Source organism: Thermobia domestica, chromosome 14 (assembly GCF_964235325.1).
Source record: "Thermobia domestica chromosome 14, izTheDome1.hap1.1, whole genome shotgun sequence".
Classification (NCBI taxonomy): domain Eukaryota; kingdom Metazoa; phylum Arthropoda; class Insecta; order Zygentoma; family Lepismatidae; genus Thermobia; species Thermobia domestica.
In genome coordinates this window covers 111187568-111210580 of record NC_137467.1, presented here as the reverse complement: position 1 = coordinate 111210580, position 23013 = coordinate 111187568, and the positions used below count along the sequence as shown (strand labels likewise).

Sequence of the window (23013 nt, the reverse complement as noted above, 5' to 3'; positions counted from 1 at the left end):
GGGCCACGAGGACAGAAAGAAACGGGGTCTATTGTCCAGAAAAGTTGGCCTTCCGTTACCTGCGATCGAAGCTGGTTGAATCGAAAAGTAAAGAGGTTTATTTTTAAAGAAAAAGAAAATTGTGCTTTGGGTAACTTAAATTTTAATATCGAGTGGATTGCACATAATTTACATATGTAATGATAATTACTTCTGAGCGATTGTCACACGTTTTCGATTCCAAAGTTTATGTAGATTTTCCAGTACTCATTCATTTTTTTTTAAATCCGTATTTTTCTATTCTATATTTTAGGTGTCGTTCTGATCCTACTAATTTAATGTTGCCACTAGGACGTTAAGGTTGGTACCCTTGTGAAAGGCAACCCGTAGAGAAACTACGTATAGCGGGTTGATAGATATTTCAGGCGCTTTGCTTTAATCTGAATGACAAAACCTATTGCAAACTGGTAACTTCGAAGGCTTGTGGAACCACAATAAGGCCTACTCGAATATAGAATTATAACACAAATATATTTATATTTTGTATCATCTATCACTTATCCAAGTTTGTCACAAACTCACCCCATCCTTCTATTTTTTAAAATACTACATTTACATATTTGTCTATAGCAATTCACTCCCTTTGAGAGTCTTCGTGTTCTTTCCTTGTGTTCGTAAGGGGACTTGCACAAATATAGCGAGAAGTGGGAAGGAGATTTACGCTCATATTAGAACTGTGCGCTGTGTAAATTGCGTAGGTTCAGCTATTTATTAAAAAAAAAAAAAAAAAAAAAAAAGGCACACCGAGATTATATTTGTAGTGTTTAGGCCTTTGAGTGCGAATGTACTTTCCCTCCCCTTCGTTGTTCAAGATGGGATAGCATCTTAAAATCTTGGTTTTTCAGATTTGTTCTTTCTGGAGAAGGGGCGGGAGCAAATGTCACCATTGCACTGGGCAGCAAATTGCCTAGAGCCGACCCTGCTCATACAGCAACAGTTCACGTATCAGACTTTGTTGAGCACTCTTTAGGGGGACGCGGTGGCTCAGTGGTAGAGCGTTTACCTCCGGTGCTTGGGGTCCCTCGTTCGATCCCAGCTAGCGCCGTATGAACTTTGTAGTGGACAAACACCGTGCTCGTGGGTTTTCTCGAGGTTCTCCCGTTTCCTACCACTTTCTTCATTCTACCACTTCATTCATTTCTCATCATCACCGTCTCCTTTAGTCTAACCGGCATAACTGTGGGACGTAAAACTAAAGATTTCATTTTTTTTTTCTTTTGAGCATTCATCGTCACTGCTACTAGAAATTTAATGAAGATACTGACGGACCGGGTCGGACGGCCGGACTCGGGTCTACAAAGCATATATCATTTCAGACCCAGGCCGGGCTCAGGCTGTAAATTTTTAAATATAGAATCATATTTCTCGGGCCTAAGTTTGTAAATATACTATACAACGATATTCATTGTACCGCTCTTTCTGGAGAACTTTTAGAGCACAACTGAAATTAAACCTCTAATTACTGTAAATAAAACTACAATTTTGCGTTAATTATGAAGTTCCTGTAATTCTGGCTTATTTCGGGCTCATTTGATTATCACAAGACCTCGGGCCTAAATTCTAAAATATACTTCGGACTCGGGTCGGGTCTCACATTATAAATTCGCGATCCGAGCCGGGCCCGGGCTAAAAATTCCGGCCTGTGCAGACCTCTGATATACGGGCCTGGTGTTTGGGTTGTGCAGATATTGTAAGACTAGTGGGTGATAGAGTCAATTGCATTTCATATACAGTGACTAGCAGAATTATTCGGACACTATAGTGTTTGAACAAAAGATGGGATTTATTTAAAAGATAAAGCAAATGTAAATAATATGCTATCATTTTCTCTGACATCCAACAAACATAAACAATTTTACACTTTGAAAATAAAGTAACTTAACAATCAATGTAAATTAGCGAGATCAAAACAAACACAATGCGAATTGGGGTGTTGCAAAATTATTCGGACACCTGACCAGATATCACACTTATCGAGTAAAAATTATAAAACTCAATATCTAGTAGGCAGTCTTTCTGCTTAAGAACTGCATGTAGTCTATTTGACATACCATTCACAAGTTTGCGAGTGTATGCAACAATAATCTTGGCCCATTCTTGACGAAGCACGTCCTTCAGATGCGCCTTCGAGGTTTTGCATATTTTTCGAACTTGTTTCTCTACTTTATCACACATTTCGAACTTGTTTGTCTAGTTTATAACACATTTCGAACTTGTTTCTCTAGTATATCCCACAAATGTTCAATGGGGTTCATATCTGGAGACTGGAGAGGGGGATGGAATGTCTTTGGGCAATTGTATAGTAACCATAGATTTACAATATGAGCTCTGTTTCGGGTAGAATTTGAATGTATCTAATATCCACATTTTTCTGCCTTCTTCTTTAAATTATCTTTGAGAATTTGCAGGTAGAAGTGTTTGTTCATTGACTGTTCTATGAACACCAACTCATTTACTCCAGACGCTGACATGCAGCCCCATACCATTACGTTCCCTCCTTTGTATTTTACTGACAGCTGCAAATTTTGTTCCTCCAGCTCGGTATTGTTTCTTCTCCACACCATTACCTTCCCATCAGAACAGAAGATATTGAACTTACTTTCATCAGAAAAAATCACGTAGTTCCACCAGTTGGCACCCATATACTGGTATTATTTCGCAAAACTAGTATTTTCTTCCTGTTTGTTTTGTTGATATGAGGCTTTCTGCAAGCTACGCGCCCATGAAAACTAGTTCTTCTCCGGACTCTTCTAATTGTATCGTGACTCACGTCGATCCCCATTTATTCTCCAACCTCGGCAGCGATTTTTGAAGCTGATTGATTCTTTTTTACTGATCCTTTCGTTGATCCTTTTTTTTTTTCGGACTATTGCGGATTCCCTTCTCTCCGAAAATGTCTTTGGACGTCCCGTGTTAGGGAGGAAATCAACTCTATCTTCAACCTTGTATCGCTTGATAATATCACATACTGTACTTTTTTCATTTGTGACATCTCTGCAATTTTTCTGCAGCTTTTTCCTTTTTCATAACGAGTTGAGTTGAGTTGATGTTGAGTTTAACGTCCCGTTCAGCAGCGAAGCTATATGAGACGTGGACCTACTGATTAACGTGGAATCCGAACCACATGAGCTCCCGCCGGGAATCGAACCCGGGTCTCCCGCGCCAAAGGCGCGTACGCTAACCGTTTAGCCACGGAGGAGCTCTTTTTTTCATAACGAAAAATTGCTAATTGCCACTTTTCAAATGTCGTGTTCTTTCCTCTTTGACCCATTCTTCGTGTTGACAACGAATTGTTGTATCTTACTGCCACGATAACGACTGCAGTACTTAACACAACCCTCAATACTAGCGCCACCTCTCATAGTGCTCACATTATCTCACAGATGTCGTACTGTCCGAATAATTTAGCTGGGGAAAATTTGTGTATGGTTTTCATTGCGATTAATTATATCCGTACTGTTGACAGCAACTACACGCTTCATTGTGTTTTTCAGGTATGCGTATAGAGCTCCTGTTTCTTATGTATTGTTGTGTACAAAATATGTTTTCCTTTCGGAGCCATAGCCCCTTATATGTATTTCATTGGATCTGTCCGAATAATTCTGCTAGTCACTGTATCTCGGGGAAAACCTTTACCCATGTAGGTCTACTGGTAATGATTTCCGTTTTTAAAACATTTGAAACCTTAACAAAATATAAATCATCAAAGAACTTTCGGTTAAAGTGAGATGTGGTCAATGTGGATCATTATTCAAGTTTTATTCAAGGTTTGATATACCCACTGAAGATTGAATTCGAGAGCATGTTCACAGAAAATACGATATATGAACCGTACGAAGCCTACAGTAATTCTCCAGTCAACAATGAAGCGTAAAATAGAAAGAGCAAATGACGGTCTAGAAAATGATGCTAGTTATACATTTTTAATTTCACAGTTTATTTCGAGATGAGACGGAAATTGAGACGCATACAGTCTCGTTTCACATTATCTCGTTATCATTCCTAGTTTGAACATAGCATATTACAAGCAATTTTAAAAGATAAAACTGTTGGTAGAGGTTTTCGGTAGAGGTTCACAGTTTGCAGTATAACCTAACAAGATGAAGCGATTGGGAAGTTATTCGTATGCCGAACTTCAGTCTAAAATACTAGAAATAACGGCAGTATGCCAACCAAACAATCAAATTTTAATATTATGCTTCTTCATAAGTTGTAACACTATTTTAAAGAAAGTATGCTGTCCTGAAAGCAAACTGCTTTTATTCATTCATTAGTTACTAAATAGCTGGATGCGCACTTTTGCACCAGCCATATTACTATATGACGCTCATGTAGTGAAGAAATAGCAGCCGGGAAAAAATGCGTAAAAGTATCAGAGTAATTGTTGCTGAGGCAGGTATTTCCGGCGAGGTAGAGTTGAGCAAGTGAGTAGAGGGGGAGAGGCATGTCCGGTGTGGGTGACGTAATGCCCTCTTCAACTAGCAGATACGAAAAGCGAGCGGGAAGTGCTTTCACTGTTTGTCGTGTTCTCAGTGCAGGAAAACATCGGCTAGGCCGCGCCGTTACGTAAACTGAGTTGGTTGCACGCGGGAGGAGCAGAGGAGCAAGGGGGGAGAGGATCTTCCTTCCCCTGCGGCGGACGGAGTTGCCGAGTGTTCCCTGCCAGTTGTTGTTCAGTGTGTGACCGAGAGTGGTTCTTTTTCTCTGTGCTTATTTGTTTCTCTAATGTGTGTGTCAATGTGCGTGTTTGTGTATCATTGAGTTCGATTTTTCCAAAGTTATTTTTTTGATATTATCAAATGTAGTACAAAACTGGATAAGCGCCTCCTTCAAGTATCCAAAAAGTAAGTGTTATAATAATATTATGTGTTGTTTGAAAGTGTCAACTTATAAAATAACACTTGCTTATTATTTAAAAAAAAAAAAAAAAAAAAAGACAACTTTTACATGGCATGAATGTTTAAATTTTAAAACCCAAGACTAGTAGATGTCCGTACAATTCAGCAGCAGGTGTAACGATGTAAATAAAGTATGTGCGTGTAGCGTTTCCGTTTCGTTCTCCCATCCTTGCTTATGTTGCGATCGGTAATTTTGCATTGTCTGCCATCTAGTAGCTACATTCGGAACTGCATAATGGGATTTTCGTGCTGCGTGTGAAGTGGAGCTGATAAAAAAGCAAGACTAAGAACATAAGAGATTACGTAACCCGTGTTCAAGTATGACAACGGTTATGGAACTTCCTTATGATAGTAGACGGGGATTGCCAGTATTGAAGGAGAACACTCTTCCCGGTAATGTTTTTCGAGTTTTCCTGACGAAAGGCAGCCAAGCAACCGTCTTGAATCTAGGAAAGTGGTACGAAATCGTTTCATAAAGCACGTGGTTTCAGGGTTCATATCTTCCGGCGGGAGTGTGAGAGTAAGCTCCCACTGTTATGTCATCAGAGAAAGTCAAGTGGTGTTACATAGGCTGTTGTTACGTTATCACTAGAAAGTGGAATAGTATGCGACCAGGAAATCAAGACGATTAGCCGTACAGTGTGGGAAGTATGCCCACTGTTCTCGTTGGATATGAGTTTTTAAAGTGTTTGATGAAAAAGGAAAAAATACTGGATTGCGAAAGACACCGGTTATGTATTATCTCATTATTATTAGTATTATCAGAAATTAAAGTCTGACGTGGGCGTAAAAGTAATATCGAGAGGTTACTTTCCGTCTCGTGATGAGATATTCACTATCGCATTTAGGCCTATTTATATACTACGTGAAGGTAGGCTACCTACTTCAAACGTCAGCACTGGCAGTTATGATTTTGTTTATTAAAACGTGCACTATTTTATGGTGACGTATATGCATCTATTCTGACGAACAACCATGTTAAAGCTGGATGTAGCGTATGTAATGTAGAAATAAACTACAGCGCCAGCTGACGAATGAGACCAATAATGACTTCTTATATTTTAACGTATATCTTTTATTTTTAAAGTCAAGTACGAGTTTACAATTTAGCATATTTCACATGAAATCCGAACCGTATAACCTTTTATTGGGTATGAACCTGGTACCATACAGAAAAACACGAGTAATAAGATATAGGGCCTTCCGAGCATACCTCAACCTAACATTAATGGTTTTAATGCATTTTAAACTTACATTTCATTTTTATCGACAAAATGTGTCTGTTAGTATTACCAGGGGCATCAATTGGGGAGGGCAGGGTTTGAGAATCGCATCGCTTTATTAATAAATTTGATATTAAAATACTAATAAAGCATGAAACCCTTATGTCAGTGGACAGTTTTGCCTTCTCCCTTTCTCTGGGAAATTCTGAAGTGGCACTAACTGATTATTACAATAATAATAATAATAATAATATTTCAGTCCCAATTAACCGAATCGCTTAAAAATTGCTAATACCAAAGAAATTGCACAAAAGAAATGTAAATTATTTTCATAAACCGAATTAAACTTATTTATTTCGGAATACAACAGGCAAATGCCTAATTACAATTTTCCATCATTGTATAACACACTAAAATACACATACGATAGTAAAATAGATATTTTATACTAAGTGGTAAAAGTGAAGGGGAACGCGGGTGGACGCCGTTACCCCACTTCGAGAAAATATTTATGGCGTCCCCCACTTCCTAATAAAATTACAATGGGCAAATATAGGCACGGGGGACGGCGTGATGTCATGTGCCCCCTACGTTTTCAGATCCACATATACCCCCTGTTTATACTTTGAAATACATATAGTACGATATACAGCACATTTATTTAGAATAAAAATGTGTCTATAACTAAAAATATCTGTCTCTGAGTGCCCTTGTGACATCATCTTATACATTTATACCACTGCCGTCTCTGGTATGTAAAATTTGGGGGGGGGGGCATCGAAGAAAGTGATTAAAATGGGGCTACCTAGCCCAACCTATTTATTATCTTCGATTCCATTTGTTACCTTTCTGCTTACCTTCACGGATCCTCTAAGGTATATCAAGAACTCTGATATAATCGTTCCGCAGCCTGAATAATATATTCCAAATAAATATAATTATTATTTATTTATTATTCTGTCGTTAGTAAATAAATTAAATTAGAATGAAATATTTAATATTTTGTACTTCAAAATATTGGGGGGACGCGACCCCCTCGTCCCCCCGCCAGAGACGCCTATGATTTATACAATAAACCAGGAGCGGATCCATGACGGACTTATGCTGGGGGGTTGTAATTCTGCTACTTAGAGTTATTTTTAAGAACTCCAAACTCTGGCATGGGTTTTATTTCTATATAAAATAAGAAAACTTCCTCTTCTGGAGGGGTGATCGTCCCCCCCCCCCCAGGCACGTAGCCAGGATTTCGCAATAGGGGGGGGGGGGTCCATGACGAAATACTGTAGTTATCACACTAGGCCTCGATCATTCTAAACTATTTTACTGGCAACATATATTCATTCTCTTAGCCAGGATTTCGTAATTGGGGAAGGGGGGAGTGACATGAAATACTGTGGTTACACAACAGGGGATCAATCAATCTAAACTATTTTACTAGCAACATACCCATATTGGTTTGTGAGGACAATAGAATGAGGGTGTGTTAGTATGGACAATAAAATGGATTACTGTTGCCCCAAAATTCAAAATGTATCAAATTGTTGGTGATTCTGGGCATTTCTTAAGTTCTACCTGAGACTATCTTATCAAACCGGTTTCTATATCGTCATTTGTAGTCCATAGGATTAGCATGGAGATAGATGGAATTCGGAATGCCTCGTTACAATACTATCCATTTTCAACTTAACCCCTTCCCCCCGTTTCCTCCACACAAAACCCCTCATAAGAAAGAATAACCAAACGCTTGCTGTAGCTTTATATTTTTGACGCTGATTCATCTTTTTTTCGTTTCTTTTTGTTTCATCCTTTCTTAATATTTTTCATTTCTAGATCCAAAGGGGGGGGGGCGGACCCACCCCTTGGATACGTGCCTGCCCCCCTCTGTATCCGTCCCTGCAGTAAGCACACTTTTCTGGCAGATCATGCATCCAGTGCATTAATCCTTTGCGCTGAGAGATGGAATATACCATTATGGGGTCTCGTTTCTCTATGGGGGACGTTAAGTTTGATTTCTTATAAATATTCTGAATCTATTGCCCTGTGGATTATTTTATGTAAGAAAGATAAAATGAAATGAGTTCTCCTGCTTTCAAGTGATTGTAATGAATATTTGCTTCGAAGATCTTCGTACTTCTCAAATTTCAGATATATAGGCCTATATTCCTGTTTCTTTATGCATATGTCAAACGGCGTACAAATTTAATTCTGAATGTTTTTTATTTTGTTTATAGTAACCTCATATTATTGCTGCATATTTCACCTGAGACCTTGTATAGGCATTATATAATGTTTTGAGGACATTAGTGTTAGAAAAATTACTTCCTAATCTCATCACAAAGACAAGGTTCCTAGAGGCCTCACCAAGTGCTCTATTGACGTGAATATAGAATGATGGTTTGACTGCAGAGTGACTCCAAAATCAGTTATATAATCCACTCTCTCATTTGGCGTTTGATTAATAGTATATACATTGCGTACATAGCCTAGTTCATTTTCCTGGTGTATCATACTACTATGTTTTTTTTTTTTTTTTTTTTTTTTTTTTTTTTTTTTTTTTTTTTTTTTTTTTTTTAGCAACAACTTGTTTGTTTACGCCATTGGAAAATAGCATTTATGTCGCTTTGCAAAGGAATAGCGTCTAATTCCGTGGAGATACTGTGATAGATTTTTAGATCGTCAAGAAACAATAGTTTGTGGGAAGATGTTATTACAGGTGATAAATCATTAACAAATAATATAGGGCCTTATGAAGAGTCATTTTGACGTAAGATTAGCGTCATACTAAAGACATGACTACTACAGGAAACTTACGTTAGTCGAACTCTTTAGCATGGCACTAATCACGCAGAACTACTTTGCATAAGCCCCTAAACTTTATTGTTTTAGTCGTACGGCTTTAGTTCAGCAATGCCCAGCTATAATGCTCAGTTTTGAACGCATCATTTGTTGCCAATAACGTCTTTTCACGCTGAAAATTTATGAAATACAGTACGTTACTGTATATCAAAGAACCTTTCATTTGGTTTAAATTAAGCACCATCGGTCCCATCAACTTCGGTTAAACAGAACTCTAATGTATTATTATTTCTCTAAGTAAATAATAAAAAATAACCGGTACATAACCTGGAATGTCTCATTTGTTTTCGTATTAGTTAAGTGTCTTGGGGCTTCTAGACTAGTCACCGAAACTGAGGAAGAAGATGAAAGGACAATTGCTCGCCTTGAACAGTGATAATCTCACGGGAAGCCAAAGCAGTGATATGTCAGGTGATGGTCCCCCTCCTTCCTGGGGCACATCTGCGATCGTACTTAACGTAGGATACTTGTATTTTTACACTACTACTTGTACCCACCTTATACTAAAGGCACCACCAGGGAAATCTGAAATCATTGCTTCTCACTAGGGATGTGCGATACTTCGATATATCGATCGATCGATCGATATTTTGTGAATATCGAAATCGATATATCGATACTTCGATATTTTCGATATTTCGATATTTTTCGATATTTCGATACTTCGATATTTTTCGATATTTCGATATTTTTCGATATTTCGATACTTCGATATTTTTCGATATTTTTCGATACTTCGATATTTCGATATTTCGATATTTTTCAATACTTAAATATTTCGATATTTTTCTATATTTCGATATACTTCGATATTTCGATACCATTCGATATTTTGATAATGGAGGTGGTCCCCATAATTACTAGAAAACATGTTTTAATTACAAAAAATAAATATAAAAATGTTGCGTGCAGTTTGCCCGTAAATAGATGGCTGAGCGCCGCAGATCAATAACTGATATCAAGGCATATTTTGAGTTCTATACTTAAATGGCTGTAACATATTCTGTGTGCCAAACATGATCAAAGCCTAAACAATATAGTCAACATGATGCCAGAATCGAGAAAATGTGGCGATCCATAAGGGCGCATATAATCTGCAAACCTTATCCTTAGTTTTCTCGAAACTTCCTTGATGTTAGTCAGTCATCTGTGGCGCTGAGCCGTTCAAACACGACATTGTGTAACAGGAAAAGAGCTGAATAATTAATACCTGCTGTGTTTATAAACTCTGGTATAATTGGATAGAATAGATATATTTATACAATATTCCAGATATATTTATACAATTTCTACATACTACTCCTTTTATGTTGTCGGAAACGCAAAAATTACGTGAACCAGGGGTGCCCACAGAGGGGGGCTATGACGCAAACTGCGTCATTGAAATATTTGGGGGGGATAAAAATCTATATGAATATGTTTGAAGGGGTGTAAAAATTAATCAAAAAGTAGATTTTTTTCATGGAAGAACACCTACGGATAGACAATTGGGGGGTGCGTCATGGACATAAGGGGGGGCACCACTGCGTGAACTACTACTAAACTTGCACACAAACTTTTATAGTATACATACTACGAATCTTTGTTTCTTACAATTGAGTATAACTGGTGAACAGGAAACTTATTGAAGTGAATATAAAGAGAAAATGAGATTTTCGTAAAAATAATTCTGACCATCGTGATAGTAATAAGAATTTAAGTAAATGCTCAAAACTTGCACTAAATAGGAATTAAGATAAACTTTCTCTTCCTTACAGAAATCTCATTAAAAAGGCAAAAAAAAAAAAAAAAAAAAAAACAATAATGTTATACCACCGGACTGGATAAGCGAAGTCTTACTTAAATGTTACAGTGCTATCTTCAAAAATTACACAGTACTCTTCTGAAATCTAACATGTTTTTGTAAACCTGACAATATTTCAATTCTTTTTTAAGAGTAGGTAATAAAACCTTACCAATTTTTATTTTGTAAAGCATCATACAATTATCATATTTGTCATATTCAAAATATGTTATGACGTATTCACAACTTCAAAAAACAAATATTTTAATATTTATAAAAATGATAGCTACAATTTACTATATACCAAATAATTCAATCAGTTCTGCTTAAAGAAATTAGTGATGTAATATAGACAAATAGACTTGCATGTCAGTATACCATTAGTAATGTGAGGTGGAAAATTTTCCGCTATATTTTTTCCGGAAAATTTTCCGTTCTAAAAAATATCAGCAATCAAGTAACAATTCATCAGTAATCATAAAATTGGTTGAATTCATGTACAGAAATGTAAAAAAGTGGAAGTTCGTTTAAAGAATCTGAAAATTTTCATGGCTCAGATAATTTTCAGTACAATGTAGGAACAAGTGAAACAATTTTTCATGAATCGAAATATTTTCTGTCTTATATGGAAAAATTGAAGAACTTTTTTTGAGTCGCAAAATTTTCGTCATTTTGAAGCAAAGAGTAAAACAACTTTTTGTGAATCGGAAAGTTTTATTGCTCTGAAGAAACAAGTGAAAGGAATTTTCATAGGTCGGAAAATTTTCATGACGATGTAGAAACAAGTGGAAAAACTTTTCATAAGCCGGACAATTTTGGATATTATGTATAGTGATGTTAAGTGGAAAATTTTCCACTATATTTAACTGTACATTCAGCTACGAAATTGAATTTCTGTAGAGGAAAGTTAGTCAGCAACAAATTATAATTTTCCAATTAGATTTCGGGAACCGGAAAATTTTCCAATATTTCAAGTTGAGAAGTAAAATTTTACACAGTGTTTCTCTCTCTCTTTTCATCTGCGAGCTCCTTCGTTGCTAAGCGGTTAGCATACGCGCCTTTGGCATGGAATACCTGGCTTCGATTCCCAGCAGGAGCTCATGTAGTTCGGTTCACGTTAATCAGTTGGTCCCGTCTTATATGGTCTCGCTGCTGAAAGGGACGTTAACTCAAAATCAACTCAATTCAACTCCTCTCTCTCTCTCTCTGTGTGTGTGTGTGTGTATGTGTGTATGCCAAGTGCAGAGAACATGACTTCGTAGAGTACAAATATCCCATTCTATTATTTAAAATTTCAATTTATTAAAAGCCATGAATGTTTTCCGATTCATAAAAACATACTCCACTTATTCATATATCGTTGTTTAGCCATAAAATTTATTGGTAATAAATATTGTCTTTAAAAGTTTCATGAAGTGAAAATCTAATGATTTTTCATTTCAAGAATGTTTCAAAAACTTGAATGCGTTCTTCCCTCAGAATCCACCTTTGATCTTACAATATTAGATTTCGACAGTTTAATACGCATAAGACTGTTTTCTCATAGCTTTACTACTTTTATAGATTTACATTCTGCAACATTTATAAATAAGTAGATATAAAAAGAGAGAAAGAGAGAGAGAGAGAGAGAGAGAGAGAAACACTACGTAAATTTTTACTTCCCAACTTGAAATATTAGAAAATTTTCTGGTTCCCGAAATCTAATTGGAAAATTATAATTTGTTGCTGTCTAATTTTCCTCTACAGGAATCGTATATCTCAATGTGCAGTTAAATATAGTGGAAAATTTCCCACCTAACATCACTATACATAATAGCCAAAACTGTCCGGATTATGAAAAGTGTTTTCACTTGTTTCTACATCGTGATGAAAACTTTTCCGATTCATGAAAATTCCTTACATTTGTTTCTACAGACCAATAAAACTTTCCGATTCACAAAAAGTTGTTTTACTTTTTGCTTCAAAATGACGAAAATTTTCCGACTCATAAAAAATTCTTCAATTTTTGCATACAAGACACAAAATATTTCCATTTATGAAACATTATTTCATTTGTTCCTACATAGTACTGAAAATTGTGTGAGCCATGAAAATTTTCAGATTCTTTAAACGATCTTTCACTTTTTAACATTTTTATACATGATTTCAATCAATTTTATGAATACTGATGAACTGTTACTTGATCACTGATATTTGTTAAGAACGGAACATTTTCCGGAAAAATATAGAAGAAAATTTTCCACCTCACATCACGGCTAAACAACGATATAGGAATACGTGGAGTATGTTTTTATGAATCGGAAAATTTTCCGGAAAAATATAGAAGAAAATTTTTCACCTCACATCTGACGGTTTGCCTTAACTGACGGTTAAGAGATATCGAGACATTTTATTAGAACTGGCCCTGAAAGTGGCTGGAAAGCTTAGAAGCAAGTCCTGTCATGCCCTACTTTCTAATATCCATAGCATTTTTTTCTTCGATATTTTTCGATACTTCGATATTTTTCGATACTTCGATATTTCGATACTTCTATATTTTCGATACTTCGATATTTCGATACTTCGATATTTTTCGATATTTCGACACTTCGATATTTCGATACTTCGATATTTTTCGATACTTCGATATTTCGATACTTCGATATTTTTCGATATTTCGATATTTTTCGATATTTCGATACTTCGATATTATCGACCGATATATTATCAAACCTTCGATATTTCGATATTCGATATATCGATCGACTTTCGATGTTTGGTCGATATCGAAGTTCGATATTCAAAACCGGATATCGCACAGCCCTACTTCTCACTATTGTGGTGCGTGGCAATGCTTCTTCACTTTCCTCCATGGAGATTGAAATTAAGTTATTCAGATCAGTAGCATTATTGATACAGTAGAGTCCCGAAAATTCAGCTAATGTGGACCGAAGGGTGGCAGAGTTTGTGAAAATGCCGGGTCGGGAATGAGGTTTAAAAAAGAAGTTTCCTCAGAAGAAAAAGTACGAGTGTTTCCTCAGAAAATACAGTACTGTATTTGCATGTATCAGTTGCTTGAGAAACTAACAGAGGATAAACTGCCCAATTACCCTTAAACAAAGGAGAAGTACACACTTTATGAAGGCCTAGGATCTTTACTATACATGAAAATGAAAATTAATGAACGGTAATATACCTGATAAGACAGACCCGGCAGCGACCTTGGAATCCAAGTTTGAGGGAATTGCACTGGGATATTTTGCTAAATGACGTATCATGCATAAGTATGACATGTAATCGTAGTTTATTTACCTTAGCTCCGGAACACAGTGGTACGAAATGCTTAAAACTTGGCCAAAATTCAAAGTATCTTTCCAAGTGCACAAAAATATGTATGCTGCAGTTTTTGACCTCACTGATCACGAAATTGAAAACTTCAAAATGGTGGATAAAATTTTAAAAAAGTGGAATAAAGTAACCAAAAATTGCATCCTGGGGTTTTCACCTCACTGAATACAAATTTGATATCAAAATGGAAAAATTGAAAATGGTGGATCCAATATGGCGGATCAAATTAATGCATTTAAATACGATGGACACAATTTAGAACATTTTTTCAGTGTCCTGTTTCTCAACGTTTGATATTTTCTTTCTGATATTCTCATATCAGGAAAGAGAGATCATCATCATCGTTAGGCTTCATCATTGGTATACATATCCATGTAAGACATTGATGTCACAGCTTTCTTATACTTCTCTGCTCTCGATAGACTTGAAGATAAATGTCTTTGACAACTTTTGAAGCGCTCAGTTTTCCGGAAGAGCGAAGATTCATTTGCATAGCGTATGCCAATGTATTAACGTCATTATTATTGCGAATTTCTTCAGTTCTCCGCTTTGAACGTTCGCTTAAAGATGCAAATTCCGAAGAAGGTGGTCGACCTTTTTATTTCCTTCGTGTCTTCACAGTATTACCAGATACACGAAAGGATAACACTTAGCCATTCTTTATATATATATATATATATATATATATATATATATATATATATATATATATATATTGGTCATTATTTCTATTGGCCTCTTGATATTCGTTCCTCATCCTATAAGATAAAGATGCGATGTCTGTCTTCATATCGTCACATATTTTAATGCAAGGACCACTCCTCGAAGACAGGCTATTCTCCAAATTTTCAATTATGATTTGTAGAGCGCTTTCAAATGGTCTTTTATCAATATCTCTCTTGATAATTGGATGATTTCATCTTTTGAACTTGAAATTAATATTATTAATAATGTTACACATACAAAATAACCACTTCTCGTATTACAAAATTATTTAATTTTATTTAATTCAATTTATTGATATATTTCATATGCATTATAAAATAATGCAACTAAAATATTTGTATTCTTTCCTGTTTTATACTGACGTATTCTTTCTCTTTCTTTATTTGGTGCCCTTCACAATCTTATTTCTATGTACTACCTTATGAACATCTTTTTCACTTATTTTATAATAATTTAAACTTCGTTTTTTAATTATTGCTCATCATTAACAAAATACTTAAATATTTCATTAACTGCGATTTTTATTCATTCGTAACGTTCAAAAACAGGCGCAGCTATTTTTTTACCACACTAGCTGAACCTGCGCTCCCTACACAGCGCATTATTCACATATGACCATGAATCTTCTTGTCATTCCTCACAACATCTGTACATGACCCTTTACAGACAGAAGTAAAAGACGTCTTGATAAAAAAAAATCGGCTAGGGGTACCATAAAGGGGAGATTCAGTAGCGTAGCTAGAATATTTTTCAGGGGGGACCAACGAAGGGCCCAAGAAAATTTTGAGGGGGCCATCTTCAATGAATGAAAAACTTGATTCACATAAATTATATTTTATATATATATATATATATATATATATATATATATATATATATATATATATATATACTGTTTTCAAATATATTTATTTACTGTTTTCAAAACAGCGAAAATATAAGAATTTACCTACCTCAAACAACTAGGTCACGTTTATACAATTGATTTCCATTTTAATATGAGTAATTAAAAATGTGTCGCTGATTGATTTAGATAGAATGTTGAAGCAGAGAAATATATACACACACACTCAAAATCAAAGGGAACAAAGTGTCTCGTAGAAATTTGCACTTATATCATGATGTCAGTTATTTTAGGAATTTGCTTATTACATACGAAAGCAGAGCTACCAGAACTTTAGCTATACTTTCGAATCAAGCTGATATGCATACTGCTATGTTAGGTTTTCACAAACAGACTAGTGGAAACTCCACTAAAAGTAAACTGAACTTACTCTATTTATTGTAATGATTTTCCTCACTCTTACAACAAAGAAAAACATTATATATAACACTTCAAACACTTATGTAAACTTTACACTTTCGTTACCTTTCTAAAATTTTTAATAAACAAGTATTATTACGTGACAAGGCAAATTATTTTATGTTGTTTTAAACGGTAGAACGGACAGTATTATTTCAGAAAAGGTGGAAGATTATAAATGTCAAAAACAGAGCTTCGTCTATATTGTCTTATTAAAATACATAGCTAATTTCACTTGTGTGCCTGACAGCTGTAGTACATAAAAGCATTGGTCAATACCAGTTTGTAACAGTTTACATTACAAAAAAGTATGTAGTTTACTTAGGTAGTTAATAAAACTACATATGAATACAAAAACTAAAATATGATCAACCATGTGCATTTGAGCTTAGTAGTAGAACAATGACTTAAGAATCGGAAGATGATGTGATCGATCCCTCGTGGGCAAATATTTCTATTTAGGAGTTTACCAAGATTCTTCCTTAGTTCACTATCGAAATGTTTACGGCCCAATTTACTCATTTCCTTCATTTCTATTCTCTGAGCCTCGGATGTTTCAAAGCCTTAAAATAAATTCAAATGTAGTTGAAGTAACTTCACGCTACTATCCTGTAGTCGATGCTAAATTAATATTGTTAGTTTCGAGATTGGATATGAAGGCACAGCATTAACTAGTAGGCTTATATCCTGTTCAAAATTCACGTTACCACTGATTTACTGTTCTACATAGTTCCTACAATGTAATGTTCTCGGAAATGGTTAAGCATATTTTGACGAAGAACAAATATAAATCTGCTATAAAATTTGGTATTCAGTGACTGAACTCACTGAATGGAGTCTTTATAGACCAGTTCCATAAACTCCTGATATCTCTCTGATTACTAAATATCAGATAAGATAACGGGATGACACAACCTGGTCACGGGAGTGACTACTTCTTTTACACAAAATAACATTACTGGCTCGATCAACTTGTATCATCTCGGTATCTTACCTGATGGTTAGTAATCAGGAGATTGTAACACTGGCTCTATGATAAACTGGAATTTCTCTATGAAGTAGCATTTTAGGGATTAAACTACAGTTGAAATTTTTAAAGGAAAATACTTCTGAACGATTTATTTACAAAGAATCACTGAATTTTATTACATTTCTCCAGGCTTTAGTTAGTAGTATCGGTCCATCAAGCGCTGACTCCGTTTTCCTGAAGGCCGCTAGTATCGCTTGTTAACATTGTACCAGAAGGATTCTACAGAATTGCAAATGGCCAAGAGCGTTAGGAAACTAGACGTATTAAAGACAAGACCAGAAGGTAATCGAGGAGGAGAACCAGTATCGGTAGCAAATAGTACTTGTTCGTAGTATTCAGTATCTTATTTTTCTCAAACGATCGGGATGCAAACAACAGAGAGAATGATTATTTCACAAGTTAAAAAAAAAAAAAAAAAATCTGCTCTCTTCTTTTATTGTTAATTAAACGAGACGGCTCGATAATAAGATGCTTTGAAAATAATAATAATGTCAAATTATTTAATGGATGCTATGCATTTGTTCTATGTCGCCATAATCAATGGGAATTAATTACTTGGTGTACAAATTATAATAAGTAATGTGCGAAAACTTCTTTCGTCCAACGCAAGTGTAATGTTTTTCTGCAGTGTATGTTATTTGTAAGTAAGCATATCATATTTTAGTATGACTTTCAACATTGAAGGAATGAGAATGCCGACAGGTTTAATTTTTCTTTCCGGTTCTTTGTCCAAAACAAAGGAGATAACTAGATAAGGGAAAGAGGTTAAAAGGAATGTTCAGGTGGTGAGGTCAATGCATATGCACCCCACAGATTTCAGTGAATTAAATCTTGCTGAACTACAAGCAAAAACGAGTAAAGATATTTTATCCGGAACGCAGACTATTGCAACATACGGTTATGCAGTTGGTAATTCTGTTGTCGAGAGACGTTTTGGTAGTAGTTTCACTTGCAGCAACGACCCACTCACCGTTTGTCGACCTATAGCAATATCACTGTGTAGGGGGGCCAATAATTTGAGCAAGGGGGCCTGGCCCCCCTTGGCCCTCCCTTAGCTTCGCCACTGGGGAGATTTTTTGGATTATTTTTTCAATATATCTCACCGTTTGCCAGGGCCGGCGGAAGGGGAAAATATCACCCGGGCAAAGAATCCATATGGCGCCCCCTACAACTCATTGGTATTACTGAGTTTAAATTTGCTATGCTACCTTAGAGATAGCTGCTTTTAAAGGATAACTCTTTGAACTCTATAACTATAAGAATCAATTATCAAACTGAGTAAGATCTTAACTTTTGTCAGTTAAATACACAGAGTAAGTTTTGGTTAACGATATTTATTTACACATGAGCATGCAAAATATTCTACGTCACTGATTAGAAATTTACAGAACGATTCAAGAAACAACGGCGATACAGCATTTATTTACACATATATACATAAACAACCTTGTTAACTGCGAAAGAGAACACATATATGAACAAAAGAACATATAAATATATTTTGTAACAGCATTGTACAAAGATTTCGTAATACAAATAATACAGTAATATAATTTTATATATTTATACAGTTTTAATGCAAATTGTCCTTTGACTTGTTTACAATGCTAAGTAAAGTTAACTTTTCGTGCCTTTTTCTCTGCAAAGTCTTTAATTAAAGTATTAGTGTCAAGCTCACACAGAACATCACATTCAATAGACATCATAGAAAGGCCTACAAGATGCTCTTGCGTCATCGTTGATCGTAGGTAGTTCTTTATAAGTTTCAACTTGGAGAAACTTCTTTCTGCTGAAGCTACACTTACAGGAATAGTTAGTAAGATTCTTAGAGCAATAGTTGCATTTGGAAATAACCCAATAAGGGAGTTCTTGCAAATATATGTAAGTACTTGCAACGGTTTGCTCCCACTTTCAGAACTGAGAAATGAAGGTAAAAGTAAGAGCTCTTGATATAACTGAAATCCGTCAATATCACAGTGATCTTTGTCTGTTAAAGATAGTTGTAAGTCCTTGCAACACTTTAGTAAATACTCTTTGTCCGTTATTGGATGGATGTCATACAAAAACTCAAATATTTCGCTGTGTTGCTTCAGTTGTTGAAATCTTTCATTCAGGAAACAGATAATTGTGTCTAATGTGTAAAAATAGAAGTTACATTTAAACGCACTGTATGGATCATTAATCGGTTCGTCTTCAGATTCATACAAAAATTGTCGTTTGACTTTTCTAGGTCGGAGTTTTGGTTCATTCTCAAATTGTGGTTGAATGTCGAGCTCTTCAGCAATTACTTTGGCATCAACCAAAATATTCTGGAAACCTTCATCACTTCGCATGTTCTCAAGGCGACACTTGGTTTTCTTAAGCAGATCAACTGCTTACTGAATGTCCACTGATTCTTGTTGGAAAACATGGCTAATCACACTAACACAAGAAAGAACTTCATACCAAAACACCACAACACAAACGAACTTAAAATTCAGGAGCTTCCTAGCCAGGGAACAAGTCTTATTTTTGCCCATAACGTGTATCTTTGAGTCCTTTGATGCTTCGAAAAGAGCATCGTAAATTTCTCCTAACTGGTAGCGAAACGATTTGACAGCATCAATACAACTCTCCCATCTAGTATCACTAAGAGGTTTCAAAGTGAAATTGGATATATGTTTTTGCAGAACAGACCAACGATATGTGGAACTAGAAAAATAATTTTATACTTCTTGCAATAAAGCAAAAAAAATTTACAGCCTCACTACAGCACATTGCAGAATCATTCACAACCAAATTCAATGAATGGGAGCTACAAGGGACAAAAAATGCTCGACTATTTAGAAAAATGCTAGATTTAGAACTCCCAACTCTCAACAATAGCCTTTAACTTTGTCAGCGGAGATTTTTCTTATAGACAAATAAGGTGAAGGGATGAAGGGATTTCCTTTATAGGAGATTCAAGAAGAAACCGGGGTTGTTATAAAGAGTGAGGCCTATGGCATGAGGTAGTAACCAATGTTGCTACACAATTTATGAAAAAGTTAATTTTTAGTTCACCGTTCACAATAATATAAATTTAGCAAGGATTTTGGCGCCCCCAAACTCCCCTAAAATTTGGCGCCCCGGGCGGTCGCCCGGCTCGCCCGGCCCTTCCGCCGGTACTGCCGTTTGCCTACTTCCAGCTGGAGTAATTCATGTAGCTGTAATCAGTGTTTTCTTTCTTCTTGCATGCAGTATGTAATAAGCAAATACAATACCGCGCCGTGTGAAGTTAGTTAAAAAGTATTTGTCTAGAAAGTGGTTTTCACAGTTTAACTATTTACGTTACTAAACAAATTTGGGGGTCTTAATGTATAAAACGGCGCCCATATATCTATATAATCTCTCTCTCTGTACAGGTCGTACATATATATACACAGGTCGTAACTTAATGTAACAAACTTCTGAAGGCATAGGCGGAACTAGAGGGGGGCCGGGGGCCCGGCCCTTCTCAGAATTTTTCTACTGGACGAAAATTATTGTACCTAGGAACAACCATACAGAAATCATAGCTTGATTCCTCATTCTCAATAGAATGGGAATTTTTGCATTGTCAAGTAACTGAATACAAGGAATATAAAACAAACAATATTGCAGTTATATCACATTATTTGCTGAAATAGCATGAAATGAGTATGGAACTAGGCATATCGTCGCTGCACCTCGACGAACCGCTATGTGTTAAAACCACAACTTTCCAGGAGAAGCAAAAAACATTCCACTTTTAAAATTTTGTCAAATATATACGGAAACACTTGAAAAATATAATAAAATTGGTTCTCCGTATATTATGCACTAGACATTGTTGTAGCTTGCTTTACGTAGCACATGTCAGTTTACCTTTTGCGGCATTCGAGAATGCCTCTCACATCATCTTACAAATATCTTTATGTGCATGTTCTTCCATATACTTTTAGAGCATAATTAGACATACTCAACGTTAAAATCCAGACTTTCTATCTGTTTGTACAATGACAATAAATGAAACAAAGTTAAGGAAATAACCTTAGCTACTGCCGATTGACACACTCTGCGTGCAAATTTATATACGAAACGCAAAAAAGTCGATTAACTAATTTTTATATATAAAAAAATCCTTAAATGTGTCCAAGAAAGCTAACTCGACTAATATTAATGCCGTTCTTCATTGACAGATATTGTCAGACATGTCAGAAATCACATTTAGGTTCCGATACTCAGAGGGGGGGAACTCTCCCTTGCCCTCGATCGGGAGCCCACGCATACGCTATAATCTGTTGAATACCATTCAACTCGAGGCCCTAATTACTATCTTTGATTCTTCTTATAGCGTACTGCAGAACAAACTGAATAATAATGGCGACAACGCATATTCTTCTTTCAGCCCATTCTCGACGTGAAAGTTCGTGGACAAAAATTTTCCTAGAGTTTACTTTGGAATTCATTTAAACTAGATTTTATAACTTTAGGCGCGAAATTTATGTACTGTATTTCATGCCGCAAGCTCGTTCCGATTTTTTAAAAATATGCCCCTACAAATATCAAACTTTTGTGAAAAAAAGTGTAATGTTGATAAAAGTTGCTTTACTTTTTCCTTAATGCTTAAGAAACATTGTTTGGGATTGAAATAGGTTAACGATTTTATATTAATTCAAAATTCAACCCCAATATTTTCACTTAAATGACATAATTAACACTTAATACTAACTCCTAATGTTTTTTCTTCAGTTCGCGACTTGTACAGTATTATACTAGGAGAAAGATTTGATTTAAACCAAAAAATCGATTTAAATAAAAAAAATCAACAAAAATTAAAAAAAAATCATGATTTTTCCACCCTGCAAGCTCTATAGATCTAAAACAGTCTCTTTCATTCGTTTGTTCTGAAATGCCTTTGTAGAGCCTGAATTAAAAAAAGTCTCAAAATATTCCCACAGCTACATAAACGCCTTTATTTCCGTTCACTCCCTTCTTCAAAGACTACATATCACATCAAGGTAGGATGATGCTCCTTGTGAAATCTATGGAAATTATTAATCACGGCAATAGGTTTTGTGCTTTCCAAAGTTTGTATTGCGGGCGCAGAGCTCTAAAAACTATGGACAGAAATGAGTGTTATTCAATGGCTAATTTCATTTTGTTTCCCCGTGATTGCATGCAAATGTTCCAGGAGCGTCATTTGGGCAGGAAAGGAGGATGTAATTCTCTCTCTCTTGAGTGTGATAAACACATATTGTTTGATCAAATGTATAGTAAAATTCGTGTAAAAAAAGAAGAAGAAAAAAAAGAACTGAAACTCATATCGGCGGAGAATGGTCCCTCCCCTTCCGTAGAAAATTTACAATGACGCTGCTTTCAGCAACAAACCTATAGAGTTACGATAGCACATTGCAGGATCGTTTATTTGGTTTCAAGAGTCGAAAGTTTGATCCCAAGCCATGTGCATTCATAATGGATGACATTGAGAGATTCCCATATATTTCCTTGTATAGTTGTATGTACTCGAGTACATGTGTTCCCAAAGATTTAAACATCAGGAAGAAGGAACAACAATAATTGATGAAGGAGCACTTACTCGTATGTTCTGCATCAAATGGGCTGAAAAAGGCATAGTACGTGATTTCATTGACCAATTCAAAATGAGCATAATGAGAAAATTAAATTCTGGTTATGTATATCTCGTTTCTGACCGGTACAGGGAATATAATATGCCTACAAAAGATGCAGCAAGAAGAGTAAAAGCAATAGGTGTATCTCGAGTATACCTGTATATGTTGAATTTTACAACTCCTCTCCCTCTACAGAAAGTTGTACTAGTTCTGGCA

At 35.6% G+C, this 23013-nt stretch overlaps 2 protein-coding genes across 6 annotated transcripts in view; one reads left to right on the top strand and one right to left on the bottom strand.

The window, feature by feature from the left end:
• aop (ETS variant transcription factor anterior open) overlaps positions 1 to 23013 on the top strand; it is a 438519-nt gene that overhangs the window by 178164 nt on the left and 237342 nt on the right. Inside the window, exon 1 of one of the 5 annotated variants that reach the window (XM_081738734.1) lies at positions 4557 to 4883. The exons of 2 other annotated variants lie outside the window; for them this stretch is intronic. The gene's annotated coding sequence lies outside the window, so the exon portion shown is untranslated. Of the gene's footprint in view, positions 1 to 4556; positions 4884 to 5000; positions 5395 to 23013 lie in introns of those variants that run through there. 2 more of the 5 variants (XM_081738738.1, XM_081738737.1) reach the window with 2 other exon arrangements.
• Positions 18793 to 19518, bottom strand: LOC145669951 (zinc finger MYM-type protein 1-like). Its single transcript, XM_081738294.1, has one exon. It carries the CDS (start codon positions 19516 to 19518, stop codon positions 18793 to 18795), a length of 726 nt encoding a protein of 241 aa, XP_081594420.1.

Bases quoted from the DNA above. Each gene is read 5' to 3' on its own strand.
- LOC145669951 (XM_081738294.1), bottom strand. From the start codon at position 19,518: ATGCGAAGTGATGAAGGTTTCCAGAATATTTTGGTTGATGCCAAAGTA.